At 44.3% G+C, this 24,640-nt stretch overlaps 1 protein-coding gene across 2 annotated transcripts; it reads left to right on the top strand.

The window, feature by feature from the left end:
- Positions 1-3,114: 3,114 nt before the first annotated feature.
- Las1l (LAS1 like ribosome biogenesis factor) lies at positions 3,115-24,558 on the top strand. Of its 2 annotated transcripts, XM_052170766.1 has the most exons (14): positions 3,115-3,394; positions 4,009-4,134; positions 4,581-4,650; positions 6,500-6,581; positions 7,615-7,902; positions 8,230-8,276; positions 9,127-9,236; positions 11,756-11,841; positions 12,165-12,215; positions 12,517-12,723; positions 13,033-13,180; positions 18,112-18,746; positions 22,306-22,456; positions 24,237-24,558. In XM_052170766.1, the coding sequence occupies exons 1-14, from the start codon at positions 3,204-3,206 to the stop codon at positions 24,355-24,357; spliced, it is 2,313 nt and encodes a 770-aa protein (XP_052026726.1). In that variant the 5' UTR covers positions 3,115-3,203; the 3' UTR covers positions 24,358-24,558. The 2 variants fall into 2 exon arrangements, with proteins under 2 accessions (XP_052026726.1, XP_052026727.1); XM_052170767.1 differs by lacking the exon at positions 12,165-12,215 and having other exon boundaries at positions 3,116-3,394.
- Positions 24,559-24,640: the final 82 nt, after the last annotated feature.

Genomic DNA, 24,640 nt, shown 5'->3' with positions numbered 1-24,640 from the left:
CCAGAGGTCCTGAGTTCAATTCCTAGCAACCACGTGGTGTCTCACAAACATCTGTAATGGGATCTCATGCCTTCTTCTGGTGTGTCTGAAGACAGCAACAGTGTACTCACATAAACAAATAAATCTTTTTCTAAAGAAAAAAAAACAACATATTATGCATTTGGTAATTTAAGGGGTGTCAGGGTCTCTTAGACATTGAAACACTAACAGCTCATCTAGCTTTAAAAAATAAGGCCCATCCATGGCTCTCTCCGGTCCTGATGAAAAGACATTGGGCTGACTTGGCCAGGTCCTTGCTGGGCCTGGGGGCCGGGCGTCAAAGGAGTCAGAGTTGCAGTTTCTGGGATCCGAGTCTTCCCTCCAGGCTGTGGTTATCAGTCCCGCAGCAACTGTGTCTGAGCATTCTGTGTTCTCTTTGCCATCTTTGTATCATTTAGCTTTCTGCTGGCCTTGACTATCCATCCCTCTCTCCCCTGCCAACAGTAAGTAGGAAGCTGTGTGGCTTAATAAACTTGCTTGGCATAAGACAGCTTGGGCAAGACCTCCTGAGCCCAAAGTTTCTATTACCTTTATTTCCTGATCCTTCCCCCTCAGAGACCTTTACTCGAGAAGAACTTCCTGGTCTACGTCAGTAGAAGCGGAAAGGCAGAGGCAGGTAATGAGGCAAAAAGTCAGAGGAGAGGGGAAGACGTGATGGGAAAGGCACAGAGGTAGAGAGGCAGAGGTGGAGCAACAAAACCATCTGTAGACTGGAAGAGGCATGGTGGGAGACGCACATCACTAGACGGAGAGGCAGAAATATGGGCAAAGACACAGAGGAGCAAAGGACACAGAGAGGCAGGGCGGAAATGTAGAGGCTGAGTGACAGGCAGAGACTCCGACAGTTGAAGTGGAAAAGGTAGAGGCAGAGGGGCAGAGAAAGAGTAGAGGCAGGGAAGCACTGGCAAAGGGAGAAGCAGAGAGGCAGAGGCAGAGGGGAGAGGGAGAGAGGCAGGGGTGAAAAGGCAGAGAGGCAGGGTGTAGATGCGGGGGAGGCAAAGAGAGGCAGAGGGGAGACTGCAGAGGCGGGGAGCCGGTGCTATAAGGAGAGAGGCTAAAATGCACAGGCAGAGGCAGAGATTCAGAGAGGCAGGGACAGCAGTGGGCGCCAGCATGCACTTGGTACACAAATATACATGCAGACAATCCTCAGACACATAAACTAAATCTTGATATTTTTCAAAAAGAGAATCCAGGAAACGCCACAGTAATGCCTTTGTTCAGGGACCATCCAATAAATAAATGTCAAACACAGCTAACTGGTGAGAACAGAGTGTGCTAAACGCTGGGGAGTCTTGTTTTTATAGTTCTCATGGCCTTAAGTAGTGTAAACAGGTAGATCGCAGCTCGGTTTTAAACTGAGCCTAGCCTTAGAGTTACACATAATTTAAGAAAACACTTTGTCGCCGGGTGGTGGTGCACGCCTGTAATCCCAGCACTTGGGAGGCAGAGGCAGGCGGATTTCTGAGATTGAGGCCAGCTTGGTCTACAGAGTGAGTTCCAGGACAACCAGGACTACACAGAGAAACCCTGTCTCGAAAAACCAAAAAAAAAAAAAAAAAAAGAAAGAAAGAAAGAAAGAAAGAAAGAAAGAAAGAAAACACATTGTCTTAATTCTTTTGAATTTTTTACTTATGTGTATTTGTGTTGGGGTATAGTATATGAATCCAGGTTCCAGATAAAGCATTGGTGTTAGGTCTCTGTGGAGCTGGAGTTAACAGGTGACCTACACCCCAGTCTTCTGCCAGGACAGTATGCCATTATACCTACGGAACCACCTCTGGCTCCTTTACCTACTGTCTTAACAGTCCCATAGGAGGCCCCAGGCCTGAGCTTCAGCCTTCTCATTTGTAAATTAATAAAGACAAAACCAACTTCAGTAAAAGCCAAAATGCACAGGACAATTAGAGGATTTATTTTATTCAGGCTATCGTCATAGTGAGAATCCTTAAAGAACAACACAATAGATGGCTTTGTGGTGGGAGAAAAACATGAAAGTCGTCCATGAATGTTATGGGGAGTCGTATAGAAGCAAGGGAAAGAGTATTAACTGAAAGAATTTGCACAGGGAATGTGGTAGATAACTGGAGTCTAGACTAAAACCTCATCATACAGATAGACAAAACAACAAAACAAAACCCAACTCAGAAAAAGGGCAGAGACTTGTCCAAGGTCACACTGATAGTGGCAGAGGAAAGGTAAGATTATAACCCTGACTCTATACTCTCAAGATAATTCTAATTCCAGTCACTCAGGCCTCAAATCCCTGTGCAACAGGCATATACCAGCTTACATATTTCTTATTAATGCTTTTATTTAACCTATAAAATAATTGGTTCCGTTATGACATTTTCGGATTTTTTTTTTCGAGACAGGGTTTCTCTGTGTAGCCCTGGCTGTCCTGGAACTCACTCTGTAGACCAGGCTGGCCTCGAACTCAGAAATCTGCCTGCCTCTGCCTCCCAAGTGCTGGGATTACAGGCGTGTGTCACCACTGCCCGGCTTCAGTTATGACATTTTCATGCATGCACTTTACTCATATTTAACTTCCTGCCCCATTACCATCATTTATTGGTCCTGACCCTTCTCACACTGTTCTCTTTCCTTCCAAACAGGTTGGTATTAAGTTACTCAGTACTTGTCAAGAAAGCCGTTTCTGGATTAGTATCTGTTCTTGGAGACAAAAAGAAAAAAAAAGCACCTTAACTAAGGAAGTACAGTAATCGAGAGCAATTCCTCCGTTGACCGCCAAGGGGCGCAAAGGTTTTTTTTTGTTTTTTTGTTTTTTTGTTTTTTTGTTTTTTGTTTTGTTTTTCTCTCTTTGCAATCCAATCACACTGGTTTCTGTCTGGGACAGACGACGCTCAACGGCCAGGAAATCAGCAGAACCTAGAAGCTGAAGCGACTGTGTTTCTGGTAGGGTGGCTTTGTGAATGAACACTTCCGGCAGCGAGTGGTGACAGAATCCTGCAAGCGGGACTAGTGTCCCACGTTCCTATTGGCCACAGTAACCTTGAGAGGCGGGCTTACGTCGGGGTCGTGCTCTCCAATTGGTTGACGATCTGGGTGCGGTTTGGAGAGAAAGCTGTGTGAAGCGCGCGGCAGTCTGCGCACTTCACTTCAAGTGGGAAGCTGGGAGTTGGCCCGGTCTTGGCTCCAGGGCGATGGAGCGCGTGTGCCGTGCCTGGGACGGGGAGTCCTTCACTGAGGACCAGCCAGAGTCGCCGAGTCCCCAGGGCTCCGTAGTCTCCTGGATCAGCAGGGCTGAGTGGGAGCAAGTGACGGTTTATCTGTTCTGTGATGATCCGAAATTGCAACAGTACGCGCTGAACCGAATTTCAGTATGGAGGAGCAGGTAAGGCGGCCGGGTCAGCCCTCGTGCCTGGGTGCTGGTGGTGCCTCACTCCTTCCTTGTTCAAATTCCCCAACAGCTATAAGGCAATTTCGGGGAAGAATACCTTTGGGAAAGTTACAACCAAGCTCCTGTATCCGTGAGGTTTAAATTTTATTTCCAAAATGCAGGGGACCTGAGCCGGGACTAAAAGGAGTAGGTGGATACGTCAGAGTGGCTTTCTGGTTCCAGTTACGGATTGGACTGTCACCGTTTAGATTAGATTCAGGATTGAGGTGGCTCAGTTCATTTGATGGGGTGGGGGGGGGCGGGGCGGGGCGGGATATAGAGATTTGGGGCTTCCGTAACTAAATCTGAGGGGGGAGAGAATGGACTGTGTCCACACAACTGTTGATGAATGTAGTACGAAAGATGTCTTGTGTACCCCAGCCAGCTTCTCAATTCCTTTATTACTGTTGGATCTCAGGGACTGTACCCCATCGTTTCCACAGTGTTTTGTATCTCCGCTCACTTTTCAGTATGTCATTGGGGTATAGTGCAACAACCAAGCTTTTGTGGTAGAGGATGGAACAAACTAAGGATTTTTTTATGATGGTGCTGGACTGTGGCCTCTTTAGGTTAGGCAACGAACTGCCCCTGGCAGTGGCTTCTACTGCTGACCTGGTACGATGTAAGCTCATCGATGAAGCCGGTACCTTGGGCCCTGATGAACTTCGACTGCTCTATGGCATGGCATTGGTCAGGTAAGACCTGCAAGGGTAAGACTGGGAGGGGTTGGCTTTGGGAACTGGGGGTGGGTAAAACATGGATTTAAAAGGCGTGGTTTGGGGCGCTTCCGGGAGGAGGTGTGAAATTCAGAACATTTCGTACATGTTGGGGGAGGGTTGCCACTGAGTTTTCTCATGTGACAAAGCCTTATATTGTTCAATTTGTTTTGATGTCTCCCCGATTGTCTTGTTTCTGTCATTTGTCTATGTTCCCCATATTGTTTGATGTAGTCATTTATTCTGACATCTGCCATATTGTGGTCTAACATATGTCATGATTATTCTAGACCAAAGTTGCCAAGACCAGAATAGTGTCTTATTTGTCTGTCTGTGTTGTTTCAGTACATAACATAACCCTTAGTAAATGTCGGGGTGGGTAGGGACTCTGGCTGACACTAAGCCTAAGAACTCTCTCAACCCAGGTTTGTGAACCTGATCTCAGAGAGGAAGACAAAATCTTCTAACTTTCCCCTCAAATACCTGGCTCAGGAGGTATGTGCGAAAGGTTGCATTGCTCATTCTCTTTCTCTGGGAGGGCTTCCTAAGGAGGTCATAGGGTAAGGTATGCAAATGGACCAGTCTCTCTCAGCCCCGCCAGGTAAAGCAGTAGTAGAAGCCTCAGACTCTCGGTTTCCAAGCTTTTTGTTGCTGTTAACTAGTGAAATAATGGGTTCCACTAGGATATGTGTACATATATCATCATTCTTTGTCTTTATTTACCCTTCTCTGTTTTCACTCCTGTCCCCCCTCTTCTCTCAAACGATCCTCCCTGTTGCTTGCCGTCACATTCCCTTAGCCTTCCTTGTCCTCCTCATCCCTTTCATTGTCCCTTCCTCCCATGCCCACACCCCACTTTCTGTCTTCTTTGCCCTAAACATATATACACACATACATAAATTTGACTCTAGATTCTGCGTGTGACAAAAATTTGGAAACACTTGTCTTTCTGAGTCTGGCTCATTTTCTTTGTTTCATATACTGATCTTCAATCCCGTTTGTTTCCCTGAAGATACCATAACTTTCATTTTTCTTTATAGCTGAATAAAATTCCATTTTGTGTATGCCCCATATTGTCTTCATGTGTTGATAGACTTATAGGTTCATTATATATTGTAGCTATTGTAAGTCAGGGTAGCAGTAAGTGGGGGTGTGTATGTATTTCTGAGGTATGTTGACTTAGAATCCCTGGGTAAATGTCTAGAAGTGGCAGAGGTGGATCATATGCTAATTTTTATTTGAGTTTTTAGGAACCTCCGTTTGGTTCTCTAGTGGTCATACTGGTTTATGCTCCTGCTAGCAGTGAAGAGGGTACTCCCCCCACATCCTCACAGCATTTACTGTTGCTTGTCTTTTTAATGATACCAATCCTGACTGGGCTGAGATTAAGTCTTGAAAAAGTTTAATTGGTATTTCCATAATGACTAAGCCGTTAAGCACTATTTCAAATATTTATTGACTATGTATGTTTCTTTAAGAACTATATATTAGTACATTTATTGATTAGATAATGTTTTATTGTTTAATATTTTAGATTCTTTACTACTAATGCTCTGTATGATATATACTTGGCATAGATTTTTCTCCCATTTTCTAAGCTGTGCTATCTCTTTGCTCTGTTATTTTCTTTGATGTGCAGAAACTTAAAAAGTGTCATGCAATTCATTTGTTGAGTCTCAGGATTATTTCTTGTGCTGTTGGAGCCCATACCAGCAAGTTTATGACTGGATGATTGAATGTCCAGTTTTAAAGAAGATTGCTCCCTTGTTTCTCTTATTGCGGTGGGTGTGGCCAGCTCTGCTAGTTTGGAGTGGCCCAGTGAAAGCGAGGAGCCCGACCAATACCACTGGCTAGGGGCACAAAAGAGAGTAGCAGTCAAATGCCTGCCCTCAGGGAGCCAGCAGTCTGAGGAAAGAAACAGCTCACCCAAGCAGCAAAAACATGCCAGATATTTCTGGCTTCAGTAAGTATGTTAGTTGTATAGGGGTTTGACGGTAGGTGTGTTCTCAACCATGAAAAAAATTTTTCTGAAGCTCTTATGAGAGGCAAGGAAGAATAAAGGTACCTAGGAAGAAGGAGAGGGCAAAGGGAAAGTGAGAAGGTTATTAGTAATGCTCGTCACAGAAATCTCTTGGAGAATAGCTGGTGGTTGGAGGTAATTGCCTTTTCTCATGTTAAGACAATGAGCAGTAAAATATAGTCAGGGACCCTGGATTGTAATCTTGACCACCTCTAAGACTGGAAACTTATCTGGGATGGATAGCCAGGGTGATTCATCCCTGGCTTTCTGCAAGCTTTATTATTTTCTCATTTTTAACTAAACTCATTCTCCACCCCTAATCAGGTGAACATTCCAGACTGGATTGTTGAGCTGCGCCACAAGTTGACCCACAAGACAATGCCCCATATAAATGACTGCCGCAGAGGTGAGTGCTGGGGATGTGGTGTGCCCCTGGGCCTGGGCTGGGTGGCATTTGGGGAAGAGGAACAAAGAGGGAGATTGTATCTGGTATCAGGACCAGGTGAAATATATTATAGACCCTTTTTGGTTACAGTATAAGGCTTGGCTTTCACAAGCTTACTGATCACAATATATAGCCTTTTCATAGAGAGAAAATTCCATGTGGAAAGTATGAAAAAATGAAATCAGGATTAGTATTACTTTGTTTTATGCTTTAATATGGCTTGGGAGTGTACTATTCTGGTTCTTTTTGAAACCTCAGAGTTATTTTTATTTATGTACATGAGTGTGTGTTTGCTATTTGTATGTGAATACCTAAGGCCAGGAGAGGTTGCTGAGTCCCTGAAATTAGGGTTACAGGCAGTTGTGAGCCACCAGCTCTGGGTGCTGGGATCTAAACCTGGCTTCTTGCAGGTACAGCAAATGCTCTTAACTGCTGAGCTATCTTTCTAGCCTCTGTTCTGGTCCCTTTTGCTATTTTAACTATAGGGTATTGCTCTCAAACTTTTCTCGGTAGGTAGCATAGTAGTCTGAAGGGGGGAGTTGAGAGGTGTAGACCATAGTGTCATGAACTCAGGCATTCCTATGTTCATTCCATCTCGATCAAAAATCTCTTCCCTTGTAATCTCATCCTGATTTAGTCTCTTCCATTGTAATCAGGAAACCAAGACCTATTAAAGTGACTTGGTTAAGGCCTTGTAAGTAGCTGGTATACCTAGGTTTAAGTTCTCCCATTTACCACCCCTTGCTTTGGCACCCATGTCTAAAGCCAGCATTATATTCCACCCCCCAAGGAAAGATACCAGTGAGCAAGAGAATATAAGAGATGATACATGCAAGTATTTGAGATTCGAGCCTTAGAGCCAAGTCTCTTCCTTAGATTTTCCTTTTATGCATACAATATGAGAATAGAGGTCCAGAGAACAGAGGACCTGCTAATTACTTGCCCATAACTGGTTCTATGGCATATCCCTCAAATCCACCCCTGCCTCTTCTAGGTTGCTACTTTGTCCTCAATTGGCTCCAGAAGACATACTGGAACCGTCAACTGGAAGACAGCATGAAAGATTCCTGGGAGTTGCAGGTAGAAGACGACCAGGTCGAAGCAGAAGAACCTGAACAAGAGGAAGGTGAAACTATTGTCGATGATGTAGTTGAAGAGATACCAGAGCTTCAGGATGATGACAAAGGTGAAGAGTTGGCTATCGAGGATGATGCAAACACTAAAGACAATGAAGAGGTGGCTCCTCATCTAGAACCATCTCTAAGACATAAGGAGTTGTATGGTAGGTATTCATGGGGCAAAGAGGGGTGCATGTGCCTGGAACACTCAAGCTTGGGGTCAGTACTGCTTTTTGTTCCTTGATAGACTATTTTTTGTATGCTGTGGTGGAATCCCAGCATAAAAACAAATCACTGTCACAAACTATCTTATTGGGAGAGTTTCCATAGTAAATGGATATTACATTTGCCCCACCATCTTTTTTGAATTATGTGAAGTAAATCGGGAAAAAAGTTTAGTTGTCAGCTTATAACTCAAGGTACCTGAAGCTCAGATTCACAGAGAGAATGAGAGGCTAGGCTTCCTTCACAGTTTTTCATTCTGTTTTCAGAGAAAGCACGAGAATTGCTGGTATCCTATGAAGAGGAACAGTTTAAGGTCAGTATCCTTGGTGCGGTGTGCTATCCCATGTCCTAGCCATTTCTTCCCTCTTGCCAGCTACCTGAAAGAGAAGTCTTGAGAAAGAATTTGAAAGTGGCAAAGCATGAGGGAACTTCTCAGAGAATTTGGAAGAAAAGTGGAAAAGCATAAAGGTACTTCTTGGAGAGGGTGGGAACTCGAAGGAGACCAGCAGAGTCTAATCAGATGATCCTGTGAACTGATGGAAGAGAGCAAGCAGATAATGAAGTTGATGGACTATGCTGTGGTGTAGAGAACTGGGAATGGGGTATAGCTGTAAAGCCCTGTGATTCTCACGATGACCAGCAGGTGGGGTTTAAGAGTGCCCCTAGATCAGATGAGACTTAAGGTGTTTTATAAAAGGCTCAGAAACCATTTAGGTTCTTCTCCCTTTTTCTTAGACAGATTGAAACCTTGTATAACAGAAGGGACAGATTCAGGGTTATATACAGAGTTTATGGCAGAACTAGGATAGGAACTTGGGTCTCAACAATTCTCTTGCTCCTATAACTCATTTCTCCCATTTGCTCCTTACCCTTTGGCCCAAAGATCTCTGCTCATCTCAAACCAAATGCTTCCAATTGGCACCTAAGTTTCAGAACTTCTGATGTTGGGGAGCCACAGAGGATTTGGAGTGGGGAGAGTGGGAGAAGAAGAAAATCTAGTTATTTTTAGTTGCTGGGCTTATAAAGGAGTTGTGGGCCCACCATGCATGCTTTGTCCTGTTCCCTTAAAGACAGTGACAGTCCTATGAGAAAAGATCCTGGAGGGGTTTGGGGTGGGGTCCTTGACAGAGTCAGACTTCTAATTGGACTCTTTTTGCTGTCAGGTGCTGGAGAAATACAGGCATTTACTTCAGGCTATTAAGGTGTGGAATAACCTTTCCCCACGTGTACAATGTATCCTAGAAGAACTCAAGAGCATTTCATGGGAGAACAGGTTTGTAACTTGGTAACTCAGGGTTGCCTGTTCTCTACAGTAGAGGGTAATAGCCTCATTGAAATTGGGTTTCAAGGTAAGACATAGTTGGTGATGTAGACCTGTAATCCTAGCTACTGTGGAGGTTGAGTAGACAGATTGCAAATTCACAGCCTGGGCTGCAGAATGACTTCAAAGCCAGTCTGGGCAGCTTAGTGAGATCCTGTCTCAAAAATAATAGTTGAGGGGGAAAAAAGAAAAGTGTCTGGGACTATAATTCAGTAGTATCACATTTGCCTAGCTAGCATGTACAATGCCCTAAATTCAATTCCTAGTACCAGAAAGAGAGGGTAGTCATCATGTTCTAGCTAGCTGATTTCTACTGTAGGAAATCCTAGAGTTATCCTCCTTTATGAGAGGTGATTATGTCTTCTGGATGATCTGCTTCCAACTCTGCCAGCTATCAGGCTGCTATGATGAGTTAATGAATAACCAGAGTTATAAATGCCTGCAGTCCCTGGCAGCCTTTTTCCTCTGTCACATGGAATGTGACAGACTTGACAAGTAGACAAATGCTTTTGATATATAACACTTTACCACCTGGTCTTGGGCACTGCTAATCTGTTTTTCCAAACAGCTCTTGGAAGATGTCAGTACCTTTTGGGTAATCAGGGCCAGACAGACAGAGGACAGGCCTTCTTGGGGCATGGCTGCTAGAGGCTAGGCTAGGTTCCCTCCTCTCATTATGGCTGTGTGTTTCCCTGCCCACAAACAATGCTCAATTCAACCAGAGTAGGCAAAACTTGTTGCTCTTGTGTATTCTGCCTAAACTGAGTTGGAAAGAGCTTTGGAGAACTTGTTGCCAACAAGCTGTGGAAGAAGGCCCAGAGTGCTATGTTTAATGGTAGAGCAGTGGCCTAGCATGCGCAGGGCTGTAGTTTAGATCCACAGTGCCAAAAAGGAAAGAAAGAAGATAAAACAAAAAACTGTGAAGGCGGTGCTGGCCCTACAGTAAAGGAAAGTTAATAGAAATCTACGATGCAGAGTTGCAAAGAATCTATACTAGAGCTGATGTAGGTGAGTTTAGATGAAAGCTTGCCATGTAAGCTGGGATTCCTCTTGTTTTCTTGTTTTTATTCCCAGAAGACTAGTCCCAAAGATGATGGTGCTGTTTTTTGTTTATTTGTTTTGTTTCTGAGACAAGGTCTCCCTGTGTAGCTGTGGCTGTTGTAGACTAGGCTGTCTTGGAACCCAAATAGAAATGTTCCTGCTTCTGCATCCCCAGTGCTTGGGTTAAATATCTATACTCCATGACACTCAGTTTCATTAGGTATTTCATTAGAATTTACCCATGCTAGACTTCTTAGCTCTACCCTTCAGCAAAAGTTTGAGGGACAGCTTCCCCAGCAGCTGGGAAAAATGACTTCTGCGCCCTACAGAGTGATAACTGCTTTTTTTGTGCTGAGCAGGCAGCTGGTAGGTTACTCTTCGGATTCTCATCTGAGTTGATGAGGGATGAGGGTAAGGGGAGTTGTGTTCTCAAGCCTGGTGCTGGATCAAAGGAGCTGACTATGTTGTCATCCCTCTAGATACAGGGACATCTTGGAAGCTTGGCTCCTGCTAGACCTAGTCAGCTAGGAGAGGCTCTTAGCAAGCCAGTAACTGTGGAGAATCTGCTGTTGCTGGTTTAGGTTTGAGCTAGCTGAAGTTGAGAAATCTCCCCTGCTGCTGATGTTCTCGACCTCTCTAACTTTGATCTGGTTTCTCAGTAAGGACGCCTGAGTCATATCCAGACTAGAAGTTACATACCTAGCATTTCTACTTCTAGAATCTAAAAGAAGAAGGTAGCCAGTGTGAAGGATAGAGAAACAGACAGGAGAAACAGAAACGTTATAGGAACTGAGGTCTAAAAGCGCATGGTCATCCCAGGCATTTAATTTCTTCTGTCAGCCTAGGACCTTTATTCTGTCACTTGAGTTACTCAGTTACCACTGCCCTCATTTCTGGGGCTTAGGTCACCACATGCTTGGTACACAAGTGTTCAAAACCCACTTTGGTCTCAAAATTCCAGACTCTGGCTCAGTCCCTGTCCCAGAAACCTGAAGCCTAATAACTTTGTCTTCTGATTAGTCCCCACCACTGGTACTTTAGTTATTTGAACCAGAGACATTAGCTGTTTTGGAAGTATTGCAGGAATAGGTGTCTTTTTGTCAGTTTCATTCTAGTGTGCCTTGTCATCCATCTTCTTGGTACTGGGAATTAGACTCTGGCCATTATGCACAATATGTTAAGTCTTATACCATTGAGATACAGCCATATTCCAGACCCTTAAGTCATTTCAAATTTTAACAACCAGTGAATCATTCCAGCCTATTTGGAAAAGTCACCTTTTTTATTCTTTTGAGACTCATTTTTTCTATATTACCCAGGGTGGTTCTGAATTTAATGATGCTCTTGCCTCAGTCTCTGAGTGTCCTGAGTAGCTGGGACTATAGGCATGTGCAACCATGTCTCTCTAAACTACTATTTATTTACCTTAGGGATGCTGTGCTGGATGCTTTTCTAGATGATGGCTTCCTCATTCCCACTTTTGAGCAGTTGGCAGCTTTGCAGATAGAGTATGAAGGTAGGGTCCTGGGTGTTTGCTGAAACCCTAGGGTTCCGTGTTTATTGTGTGGGAACTCCAGAAGTGGGCTGGAGTGTGGCGTGGGGTGGGGCTGAAATGTAAGCCCTTTTGGCTGCACAAGAGTAGATAGTCCTGCTGATGTGTCATGGGACTTTTTTAGGTGGCGTTGAATCCCTTCAGGTGGGTTGGAATGGGTAGGGTGGGGTTTCTTAACACTGTTGTTATGCCTTGTCAAATATGATTTAGCCACTAGCTAGAGAGCTAGAACAGCAGCATTGGAGGGGCCTTGAGAGGTCATCTAGTCCAACATCCTCATGTTACAGATGGTCAGACTGAGGTCCAGAAAGGGGAAGTTACTGAACCAAATTCACACAGTGAGTTATTGACGAAGCTGAAGTCAGAAAGAGTTCTTTTTTTTATACTTGGTTTTGTATCTATCAGTTGTTGTTTGCCAGATACTAACTGGTTTCTCTTTCCCTGCTCTTCTGCTTTCCTTCCCTCTTGTCCTGCAATGGCAATTTTTGTTGTTGGAACTTGGGTGTGTCTGTTTTCTTTGGTGTGCAACTTTTTCTTCTCTTCTGCCCACCCCTCTTGCTGGCTTGCTTTGATGCTCATTCTCTTGATATTGGTCCCATTGCCCTTCCCGTCCATCAACGGGTATCCCTCACAAACCAGAAAACGTCGACGTGAATGAAGTGTTGGTGCCAAAGCCCTTCTCTCAGTTCTGGCAGCCCCTGCTCAGGGGCCTGCACTCCCAGACCTTCACACAGGCCCTGCTTGAGAGGATGTTCTCTGAATTGTCTACCCTGGGGAGCACTGGAATCCGGCCTACCTACATCCTTAGATGGACCGTTGAACTGATTGTGGCCAACACCAAGACTGGTGAGGAAAACTAGTCCTAGTCCCAAGACCCAGGCATCCCAAGCAGAAGCATCTGTCAGTGTCCTCAGCTCTGCCTTTAACTACCTTGTTAAAAGTTTAGAGTTGCCAAAGAGTGCTGTAGGAATTAAAAGAAAAATCTCCCTTTTCCTTTTTCTTCTCAATGTCATGGAAAGGTACTCTGGATGCTTTGCGTAGTTAGAAATTACAGGATGGAAATTTGGGAAGATGGAGTCTAATCCCTTTTGAAGTTGAAGACTGGGTGGAGGACCCACATGGGTCTTTCTCTTAAGCCTCTTTGCTTTCTTTCAGGACGGAATGCTCGGAGGTTTTCTGCAGGCCAGTGGGAAGCAAGAAGGAGCTGGAGGCTGTTCAATTGCCACGTCAACCTTGACTGGCCTCAGGTGATCGAGGCCTGCTTAGGCTCACCTTGCTGGGCCAGCTCTCAACTCCTTCAGGTGTAAGTCTTTTTTTTGTTTGTTTGTTTGGTTTTTGGTTTTTTGGATTTGGTTTTTTCAAGACAGTGTTTCTCTGTATACCCCTGGCTGTCCTGGAACTCATTCTGTAGACCAGGCTGGCCTTGAACTCAGAAATCCCAGAGTGCTGGGATTACAGGCACGCGCCACCACTGCCCGGCTTCAGGTTTAAGTCTTAATTCCCTCTGGTAAGAGGGTATGGCCCTGGAAGGCTTTTTTGGTGATGTCTAACCCTATATCCCTTCCAGTAACAGATGAGAGCATTCAGTCTGGAAGTGGGAGGTAGGATGCTGTTGCCTATAGTCACTGAGTCCAGTGGGAGAATGCTTAGCATAGTGGCCTGCACAATGTAAGTGTACAATAAATAATAGTGTTTATTAGTGGACCGAGGTCTTCTGGCCCAGCCTAGTGCTATCTCCTCTGTTGGCTTCCCTGAGTATAATGTTGAAAGTTACACAACAATCCCTAATGCCTTCTTAGCAAAGCAAAGGTTTAACCTGACATTCAGTGACATTCTTTCTGTTTCTGGACCTACCTATCATGGTAACTATATCTCTTTGGAGACCCCTTCACTCTGTTCTCTCTCAGTTTGTGGTCAATTGGAGTGTTGTTTTGATTCCTGTAAATACCCATGGTTACCTTCTTTTTCCTCTTCTCTGTCAGTTCCTGGCCCTAAGCTACTTCCCTCATTCTAGAAGCCTTTAGTACCTGATTCTCTTCCTGCTTGCTAAAGGAGTATTTGTTTTGAACAATTAATTTGACCCCTGCATTTCCTCAACTCCAGAGATTTTCATTCTTCACTGTATACAGCAGCATACTTTATCACTCAGAACTTTCCTCTGAAAGCCACTAGCCCAGTATCCCACTTGGTGGCCACCATGTCTTGTCCTTTTGGTTTCTAAACTTCCTATCCCTTGACACTGCTTTTCCCTTGTGCCCCAACCTCCATCCCTTTATTTCTTTCCTTCCTCAGCCTTGTCTGTAGTTTATCACTTCACTCATCCTCAACACCTTCTGCTCTACTAATCTCTTGGCAGTATCTGACTTCCAACTCTCAAGCTGGGATTGATTTCCCTGCTCTGGTTCTTTTCCATCTTCAGCCTGGGTAGCTGAATTCTCCCTGAGAATTCCATAGCACTGCTCATTGCTGCCACTGTAGAGTTACAAGGTTCCACCTCAGGCCAAGATTCAGTGCTCTGTCTGACCATTTGCTTCTTGACCACTTTGTCTTCAGTCCTGGACTATTCTGAACATATACCATTGACTTGAAGTCTATGCTGTTCTCCTGTTTCACCCTAACTTCCTCCATGGACCCAGTCTCCCTCATCCTGAGCTTCAGCCTCCAGGAATTCATCTGTCTCTAGAATCAACACCGACAATCTTAGTCTCTTCTGTCTGGGCTCTGGAGGCAAGTATGCCAGCATTGTTATAGCCCTACCTCATTGGCTCCTTGGCTTAGCTGGTTATTACCCTTTATGAATGTGTCTGACATTTGGGTTTTTTTTTCTTTCATCTTAAAAGAGTAATAATAACCCAAGTAACATCTGCTTTGCCCATGTGTTTTTGGGCATTTATTTTTTTCTTTTCCCATCTCCAAGAAATGGTTCTCATCTTTATTTTTTTCTCACTCTTTTTCCCCCTTAGCCTGCTGCAGTTTGGTTGGTATTCAGTCCCAAAGATGCCTTGACCTAATTACCCAAACCAGAGCTCCTTGTTAATCCCTGTGTCTGCTTCATTAATACTGGATGCCACACCCTCCTAGAAATGCTAGTGCTTATTTCTGGTCTATATAAACTACTCATCCCATATCTCCTTACTCCTGTCCTTTCCTCTACAATTCGGTTTCTATTGCTCAACTGTATGCTCAATATCTGCCTTTGGATGGGCAGTTCAACTCCAGAGTGATGCTCCTTGACTATTAACAGATCTCACTCGGTGGTAGCTCAGCCTAGCCATCCTATTGATTCCTGAATACTTCCCAAATTTGAGATTTGTGTTGCCCTGTCTCCTCCCTGGCCTGTGTGTCTCCTTCTCTCTCCTAGACTAAGCTTTCTTTACAAGGACAAGAGCTCTGCATTAGATATCTGTAGTCCAGCACATTACACAAATCTAGTCACCATACAGGCCTTCGTAAATGCCCTTTATCTGAAAGCAATATCCTCTTCTATCGGAATGAGATGACCTAGCATCTGAGGAATGAATGAAGTGGGGAACTGGATGCCAAGACTGTATCAGTTTTTTCACCCATCTGTTTGATCCAAAAGTCTTTCTTGAACCCTTAATGATATCTGGACTACAGATATATTTACAAAATAAAAAATGTATCCTTACAATCAAGTTTAGGCAAGGCAAGAGCTCTAGGAGATGGGACCAAGCTGTATAGCCACATTGCCAGATGTGTGAGCTCAGGACTATAAATTAAGTGACATGAATAAGAAACTAGGAATCAAATTAGCTGTTTCTAGAGGAGTCAAGCTAGAATGTCATTTGAACATTTCAAAGAGAAAAAAAAAATCAACCCAAAGCTTTAAAGTATAGAAGGAATATAGGATGTGTGTGTTCTTGGGAGGGAGTGAAAAGAGCACAGAGAAGTGTGAGTAGGTGGCCTTCAAGATCCTTTCCAATCCTAAGTGCCTGCTGAGTGAAGTCTGAACCACAGAGATCTCCCAACCCAAGCATATCAGAGGGATGTGACACATGCCATTGGTAACAGTGGGTCACTTGGGTACAATTCCTTGTGCATAGATCTTACTTTTCTCAGAATCAATGAATTCAGATTGATTCACCTATTTACAGAGTAGGAAATAGAGGGGTTATGCCTAGGTATGCTGCACATTGGCTTAGGGCCAGAAATCCCTTTAGCGGGTCCTTAAGTCTGGAGTTTTCCCGAATGTTTCACAGAAATTGAACTCTGGCAGAAAACTTCTGTTAGTGTGTGAATACAGAACTCTGGTGTTTTTTTTTTTTCCTCCCAGAGGTAAAAGTATAAATGGTGCCATAGATAGTTAATTATCAGGTATCGTGCTTTTTTTCTTAAATAGGCAATTTCCTTTAAGTATAACACATTTTACAGATAAGATATCTAGGATTGAGGGTTGGCATACCTTAAAATCATCATAGTTAGTGGATAAGAATCTGGCTTGAGTTCTGTGGATCTAAACTCCACCTTCTACCAGCCTAAATGCAAGGCCTCAGTCCCAGGCTGTGACAGGCACACTGGGGGCAGGGGGTTCATTTTATGACTCCTCTCACCACAGCACCTAATGGGCAGCCTGGAAGCTAGGGATGGCGATGGGTAATGAGCAGCAGTGACAAGCCATCTTGCCAATCTTGCCAGCACCAAGTGCCCGGGGATATTTATTATTAATCACACTAATGGAGGACAGGGAGGGGGAGGGTTTCTTCCTGGCTTTTCTTTACATAAAGCTGTAAACATTTCAGGATCTTCCCCCAGCCAGGAGATCAATTCAGTTTGAACCAGTGTCCTCTTGGAATATGAAATGAGTCCTGCCAACAGGGACTCCCAGTCTAGTCAGTAGATTTCAGCTCTGTCCCCAAAGACACACCACACGTGGCCAGTCTGCATGCATGGCTTGTGTTCCCTCCACAAAGCATGCGTGCTTCACACTTCTAGAAGGATGTGCCCCCTCCCTCCCTCCTTCCTTCCTTCCCTCCCTTTTGCTGTGTGTCCCACAGGGCAGGCTACCTCATAGAGGCCAGGTTCTGGGAAGTATGTTCACCTTCATCCTCCCTAGCAGTCCTCTCCCTAGCAGCCCTCTGTCACTTTAGTGGTTTTGCTGTTAGCACTGTCTTGTATGTGCACAGTATCATCTTGTTTAATACCCCTCTGTTTGACCATCTCTATTGGTCAGCAAGTTGGGTCTGCTGCTCTGTGTCTGTCTTCTACAGCTCCCTCCCTCCCATGTCTCCCAATAGAACCTGAGGTCCACCCTTTCCAACCGGTTTGAATTGTGAAGACAGGTGCCTCCATGGTCTTCTTGCCTCTTAAGTTGCACTGCCCTGCCCTTGTGGTCCTCCTTGTGGTTAGCATGGTGACCTTCAGAAATGGCAACTTTGACCTGTCCTCGGAGTTGGCAGGTGTCCTGCCCCATAATGCACACACTTCCCTTCCCAGCTTTTCCTTCCTCCAGCTCCCCGGCACAGATCTTACCCTTCAGCCAGGCTACTCTGGCCACAGGCAGTGAGTGCCCTCTTGCCCCTGGGCCATCTGGGCCTCACCTCCATGAAGCCCTCCCCTAGTCTCTACACCCACCTCATGTTCCCTGCTTCCCCTTAGCTCCTATAGCATCTGCAATCAATTCACAGTGCTCATCAGGCCTCCCCTCCACGTTGGCTTTGTCTGGTCCACTGCTGCTGTTTTCTTTCTTTCCCTCTTCCAGGCTGGGCTGTAGCTGCTTCCGTAAGGAATCACACATTGTATTCCATGCAGAAGAAGCCATCACTCTGCCCTCCATATCCTTGGCTCCTAGGACAGATTCCTCCATTGTTCTCCCATTCTCATTTCCAGCTTTGCATGCCTGTTAGCTCATTTGTATATTTATGTAGTGTTTCAGTGCAGATGAGTAGCTATCATTAATTGCTTGCCATTATGTGCCAGGCACTCTGCTAGGCATTCTCTGTGAGCTTTCTTATTTCTTCCCCTCAAGAACCCTAGAAAGTGAATTCTGTTATTGTCTTCATTCTAATGAGAAGTAGTAAGAAGTAAAACAGATGTGCCAGAGAGCTGGTTCAGCATACATGGTCCTGTTGGGTTTTGTGTTCTGTCTGCTCTGTTGTGCTGCCTTTCAGAGGCAGGTGTGAAGTTTAGAGAGCATGTTCCAACTCCAGAGTGTTGAGCTATAAGGTGACTTTGTGACATTGACCTTTTCTCTACTCTATTCCTCTGTTTGCTTAGAGTCTTCAAAGCCATGGGAGAGATCATGTCAGATGAAGATCAGGAGAAGCTGCTGGAAGTGTGTTCCATTTATACTCAGAGTGGAGCGACCAGCGTGGCAAAGGCAACGGAAGGTTCCTCCTCCTCCTCCTCCTCCTCCTTCATTGGGAAAGCTCCGTACACATTGGAAGCCTTAAAACAGACCCTACAGCTACGTGGTGCCAACTGTGAGTCTGAAGAAAGTATTCAGCAGAAGGAGCAAGGCAGCCTTAAGGATGTCAAGCAAGAGGAGGAGAAGGAGGAAAAGGAAGTCGAGGAGAAGGAGGAGATGGAGGAGGAAGAGGAGAAGGAGGAGGAGGAAGAGCAGGAGCAAGAGGAGCATCAGGAGGAAGAACAGGAGTTAGAGGAAGAAGAAGAGCAAAAGGTCTTTCAAGATCAGATGGAGGCAGATGTAGAGGAAAGTGTTGACTTAGAAGAAGAGGAAGTAGATGAGGATGAAGATGATGAAGATGACGACTATGATGATGATGATGATGAAGACAGGATGGAAGCGGGAGAGTTCCCTCTCCTACAGGAATCCTATGTTTTTGAGAATACTAGGACCATGTCTCGGAAAAGAGAAGCTTTGCAGGGTTCAGCATGGCAAGTAAGCTCTGGTAAGTAGTCCTTACACCCACTTTCATTTTCTTCCGACATTGACTCCCTCCATTCTTGATGTGCTCCTCCTCTCCTTTCTGTCCCCCATTGCCTCTCCTCCCACCTCTCCTGAGATTGAGTGTCACAGTGTAATCTCAGACTTGAGATCCTGTGGCCTAAGCCTTCTGATTGCTTATCCCAGTATCCTAACAGCTTTAACTATTTTTGAAATCAAGATTGCTTGATCTCCCCTCTTTCAGCCTCCTGAGTTGCTAAGGTTATAATTTTGATAGTACTGTGCTCTGATGGCCGACGCAGGAGGTTTTCCTTCACCCTAGAGAATAGATATGAAAGGAATAAGATGTGAACAGTATATAGCCTCAGAGGCAACTGGATCCATGAATGGCAAGTGGCTTCTCTCTTGCGTTGGAGTATATAAGCATCAGGGACTGCGGTCAGACTGATTGCTGTTTCATTTAAGTAGCTGTGTGTGAGCCCTGCGCAGTAAAAGCAAAAGAATTTGAAAGGTGTGGGGTAAAATATATTAGATCACATGCTTTCATGTACACTCAGTGTGGTAAAACTGGGTTTTGCTATGTCTATTCAAACCCAGGGCACTAAGTCAGAGAAACTGGATCAAAAGAAAATACGGAGTGGTTCAGATTTTAGATGTTCATCCAAGTCTATGAAAGTGCAGCTCAGAAAGGATACAGGGAAGCTAAGTGAGGAGGAGGGAGTACATCAGTCTGCTCCTCTGAGGGTCAGTCATTTCTTTGAATGGCTTCATCTAGTTTAAGAAGGAGGAACCTCAAGGGAGGCAGACATGGAGCAAGTACAACAGTCAGTATGGAGTGGTACATGTATAAACATGGACACCAGAGGCAGGGACATGGCCCATGTACCTGCAGAAGAGAACAAAAATAGCTGAGCCCAGTGAGGAGTAAGATAAAATGAAACAGGTATCATTGAATAAGCTCATGGGGAAAGCTGTAGCTTTGCCCTAAGAGGACAAGTTTGGAAGTGTTGTATTAAAACTCAGGTGGGAGTGCTAGGAGTGAGTAAGCACATTGTGTGTGTGTGTGTGTGTGTGTGTGTGTGTCCACGTGTGTCCACGCATATCCACACCTGATAGGTAAATTCTGACTTAGTGACAAAAAAATTTTTTCTTAGGGCAAGGAAGGCTGAAGTTGGAGTTTTTGTAAATAGCAAAAGAGAAGGGAGTTGGTACAGGAACAGTTGTGTCTGTGGGGTGGGGGGTAGGGTAAGATTTGGGTATAAGAGAAAAGTTGGGGCTGTGAAAAGAATCTCCAATAGGTCCTAGTATAGTATCTATTTTCTGAAGAGGAAGCAGAATCAACTAAGAACCATGAGATCCAGGAGGTAGCTCTGTGAGGGAAGACCTGGGAGCCTGGGGGAGGGGTTTATGACTAGGCAGTGAGCTAGTCATTTTGAGTTGTATCTGTGCTGTTACTGAGGGGATATGTATAAGAATGTCAAGCTAAAGAGACATGGGCAATAATATACATAGGTTTGGAAATAGTCAACTCAGTGCTATTAGAACCCAGGGAGTGATCCTGTGTGTGCAAGTATCTATGTTATTGGGTGCTAGAGATCCAAGTTCCTGTAAGGGTCAAAGTTAGAGAGATAGGCAGTTTGGGGGTAGCTCTTCTCTTTGTGTGTGTACAACTCTGGGAATCAAACCCAGGAAATCAGCAGGCTAGGCAAGTGCACTTCCACTGAATTATAACCTTAGCTCATCCTTTTTGTCAAGTGACACTTACTTGTGTATATTTATGAGGTACAGTGTATAATTTGATATATAATACATAACACGAGAACAATACTTGAGTGGTTTCTATGGTTGTTGCATTCAGAAAATTGATCCAAGGCTAAATGTCATACATCCAAAGATGTGTGACAGAATTATGTTTCATCCCAGAGTGGAACATCTTCACGTATGTATGTTTTGGGGAAGTTGTAGATTATGAATTAAGAAAGGTTATGATGTTAAGTACTTCCCTCTTCTCTCCTTGCTCTCATTCCTTTCTCTCTCCCTTCTCTTCCTCTGTGCAGTTGTGTGTGTGTGTGTGTGCGCGCGCGTGAATGCATGCGTGAGAGTGCGTGCGTGCATGTGTGCATGTGTATATGTGTGATGACATTAAGATAGCCAGGAATTCTACCTATAAATGAGTTGTAGGAGGCAGAAAGTGGAGTAGGTGACATTCATTGAATGGAATGTGTGTGCTTCTCTGCATAACATTGTGGGGTAGAATATGTTGTGTTTTGTTTTTTCTGTGCATCTTGAGGAATGATGACCTTGTACAGAACATGGAAGCATTTTACCTGAGTTAGTATCTTTCCTTAGGTGTGTGTGTGTGTGTATATATCTTTGGACAAGGCCACTAAGAAAGAATGTCATTCAAACACATCATGGGGGGTATAGCTGTATAAACAATTTCACTCAGATAATCCTCGGTATTGGTGGGTATGGAGAAGGCGTGCTATGAGAATTCTGCGATTTCTATTAATTTATGCCTTTTTATGCTTTGCCATATCTGAAGATGTCCCTGTTTATGTGGAGATCAAACTAAGAAGAATGTGAGAAGGGACAAAAGTGTCTATAGCTATGTGTATGTGTGTAAAATGTAAGCATACAGGGGTAAGAGTTACAAAGTGCTAAGATGTGCAGAGAGATGTTTTTGAGAAGTGGTAACAGTGAGGACAGAACCAGGGGATATGCAGAAAGTCCATGCTGAATTGGCTAAGAGGGCTGGGTAGGTAGATGGGGGTAGGCCTGTGTATCAGTAGGAAACCAGCTTATCAACCCACTTTTTTCTGTAAATATTATTTGATATTTATCTTTTAAGTTTTCATGAAAGTATACACTATTAAGCATACTCCCCATCATACCCCCTTATCTTCATTTCATAACTCTTCTCATTAGTTCACCTCATTTTCCTTGATAGTTGGAATTTCTACATTAATGTCTGACACAGTACATATGCATCTTTATAAGATCTAGAAACCATAAATGAAATAAAGCATACTTGTCTTTCTGAGATTGGCGTACTTAATGATTTTCTGCAGCTGCATCCATTTTCCTTCTGAGAGCTTAAAAAACCTTTGATTTTATGTATACTACATTTTCATTAGTCACTCCTCTGTTCTTAGACACCTATGTTGGTTCCATGACTTAGCTACTGTGAGCAGTGCTGTATAAAGCATTGATGTGCAAATATTTGTGTGATATGTTGATTATGGAGTCCTTTGGATAAATACTTAGGAGTGGTATACCTGGGTAGAAAGGTGATCTGGGTTTGTTTGGGGATATTTCTTCGTTTGTTTTGAGAAACCCCTATCCTGACTTTTACAGTGGCTGGCTAGTTTACATTCCTATCAGCAGTGTGTATCAAAGTTCCCTTTCCGTATCCTTACCAGCATTTATTGTTAGTTTTCTTATGTTTATGGTTTTCTTAATGGTTGCCATTCTGTCTGTGGTAAGATGGAATCTGAGTGTAATTTTGAGTATAATTTTGACTTTTCAAAAGCTCATTCTTTTCTCCTCTCTTTGTTCTACAGAAGATGTACGATGGGATAAATTCCCTCTAGGCCGACTGCCAGGTCAGACTGAGGATCCATCAGAGCTTATGCTGAATAATTATGAGACCATGTATCTTTTGGACCAGCCTGTAATAGACCACCGGCTAGAATCCCGGAAGGCCAAGAGTAGGTGGGTACCTGTGGCAGTGGGATCTCTCACCTCTTTGATTGCTACCTTCTGGATAAGAATCAAAATGGGATAAATGAGTCAGTGGCTGTGCCCCTGTTAGGATCCCTTTACCCTAATGTAGGGAATTGATGAAGTTGCCACACAGATGATTTGACATCCCTTCCAGGTTGAGACCAGTTTGTTTGTGCCAAGTGTCTGTGTATGCACTGGTCTTTGGGCCATTGGAATTGAGAGTCCATTCCTGTTCTGCTTGCTTATTCCCTAGGAGATGACTTGAACTTCCTTTCACATGGGCATTCTGGGAGAGGGTTCTGGAAGCCAGTATCCCCAAATCAGATGAACTGAGGAGGTAGCTGTGGATTCCAGTTAGAAGTAGAATTCTGTTGATCACACTATTAACCCTGAGATTGTATTATTTACTGAGAAAATCTTCTTCTAGTTGTGGTGTGGCTCAGCCCTTAGCACTCACCTTTAATCCCTCATAAAGACAGAATGAGGCAGAGAATTAGAACAGATTGCTAGAGTTAGTATGAGGCCAAGTGAAGCCATTCAGGAGAGGCCTGCAGAGAAGCCAGATTGAATCAGTTGGTGTGTAGAGGAGTTTTGAGCCACAACAGCTGAGTTGACCAGCCAGCAAGAGCTTAGAAAGAGCTAGAAAGGGTGAGTTTATTCAGCAGTAAGTCCTAGAGTCTGAAAAAATTCTAGGCCTAGATAAGAATGTATGGAGGCTGGAAGCTTCTAGGACTAGGCCTAGATTAGCAGATGGAGGCAGTACGCCTCAGAGGTTACAATTACCTCAGGCAAATAAGTTACTATTACAAGATTCCATTGTTAGAGGCCCTATTCTCTTCAAACTAACCTGACCCTAGGAAAGCTTGGCCCAAAGAGTGCCTGGGCATAAAGGGGGAAGTGTGTGCTGGCAGAGCTGTTGACTTGTCCCAGCTTGTTAGCCCTCTGCCATTAGTAGTTGATAGATAAAATGCCCACCTTAATTCTTAATTCTCTCCTCAGCCTCAACCTTGACTTGACTATGTGACTTTGGGCAAATCATTTCTTACTCAACTCTGGACTTCAGTTTCCTTGTTTGTAAAGTTATGGGTGATGGGAAGGGTGGGACTAGAGTACTTCTGAGGTTTGTTTCCACAACAGTAGTATAACTAACGATCTGCCTGTGTGAGCGAAGGATGACACCTCATCTAGTTGTAAAGTCCTTTGACCTACAGGAAGCAGGGACTTGAGTATTTTGAGCCAGGTTAGAGAGTCAGAGGATACTTATGTACCTCAAGCAGTCTTAAAATATGGGGTGTAGTTGGGCCATCTTATCTCTATATCCCAAGCCTCACCTTGAGCTGTTAACTAGTTATTAGACGTGAGAGGGATCCAGCCAAGTCTTTGGTACCCTAAGCTCTAGGCCTTGGAAAGAGGTCCTGCTGAGGCCACCTCTTTATCTTCATGGGGCTGGGGTGGGACTTCGATCCCTTACTCTCAAGCAGCACCATTCTGCATGCCTAGATTCTATATAATGCTATATAAACTATATATAGTTTCTAAATAATGCTTGCTTTTAGTTTTACCTTTCCAAGTTCTGTGGCTTCAGGCTGGGGGGCAGAGCCACCCCTGATTCTCATCTGAAATCACTTGTCAGAGTAGCTCCTGTCTCTTTTATAGAGACAGGTGGGAGGTTGGCCCTTCCCACAGGCATATGCAGGTCAAGTTCCCTTAGCTCCTGCAGAGTTTAGAGCTGTCCCTGTCCCTGACCAACTGCCTGTTCTCCCTGCAGCCTATGTTATCGTGGCAGCAATAGCATTTCTAGCAGTAGCAGCGGTGGCGGCAACATGGAGGGCCCTCTCTGGAACCAAGGACAAATGTATGGGCTCAAAGCTGGCCTGCAGCTCTTCTGATGGCTGTCCCGATGCAAGTGTCCATGTAGCCCTGCCATTGGCACAGCTCAGTCCAGAATCTACCCATGCTACAGACTGTACAACATGAGAGGTGGATCAGCCTTATCAATTCAACTTTATACCACAATGGGAATTTGAATGATTTTTCCCCCCATTTTCTGTTGTGTTTTGAAAAGTAATAAACAGATTTTTGTCATGGTATTTGTGAGATGAGAGATGTGTACATTGGGGTAGACCAGTGTAATTCTTCCTTTGTTTTGTGGCTATTCTAAAGATGGTGAGA

Source organism: Apodemus sylvaticus, chromosome X (genome assembly GCF_947179515.1).
Source record: "Apodemus sylvaticus chromosome X, mApoSyl1.1, whole genome shotgun sequence".
Taxonomy (NCBI): Eukaryota; Metazoa; Chordata; class Mammalia; order Rodentia; family Muridae; genus Apodemus; species Apodemus sylvaticus.
This window is presented reverse-complemented; position numbering and strand designations above follow the sequence as displayed.

What these genes read in the sequence shown, in the direction of transcription:
- Las1l (XM_052170766.1), top strand. Translation starts at nt 3,204, where the DNA reads ATGGAGCGCGTGTGCCGTGCCTGGGACGGGGAGTCCTTCACTGAGGAC. An exon ending in TTTGCAGATAGAGTATGAAG is followed by an intron (nt 11,842 to 12,164) that starts GTAGGGTCCTGG and finishes CTCATGTTACAG; the next exon opens with ATGGTCAGACTGAGGTCCAG. An exon ending in TCCCGGAAGGCCAAGAGTAG is followed by an intron (nt 22,457 to 24,236) that starts GTGGGTACCTGT and finishes TTCTCCCTGCAG; the next exon opens with CCTATGTTATCGTGGCAGCA.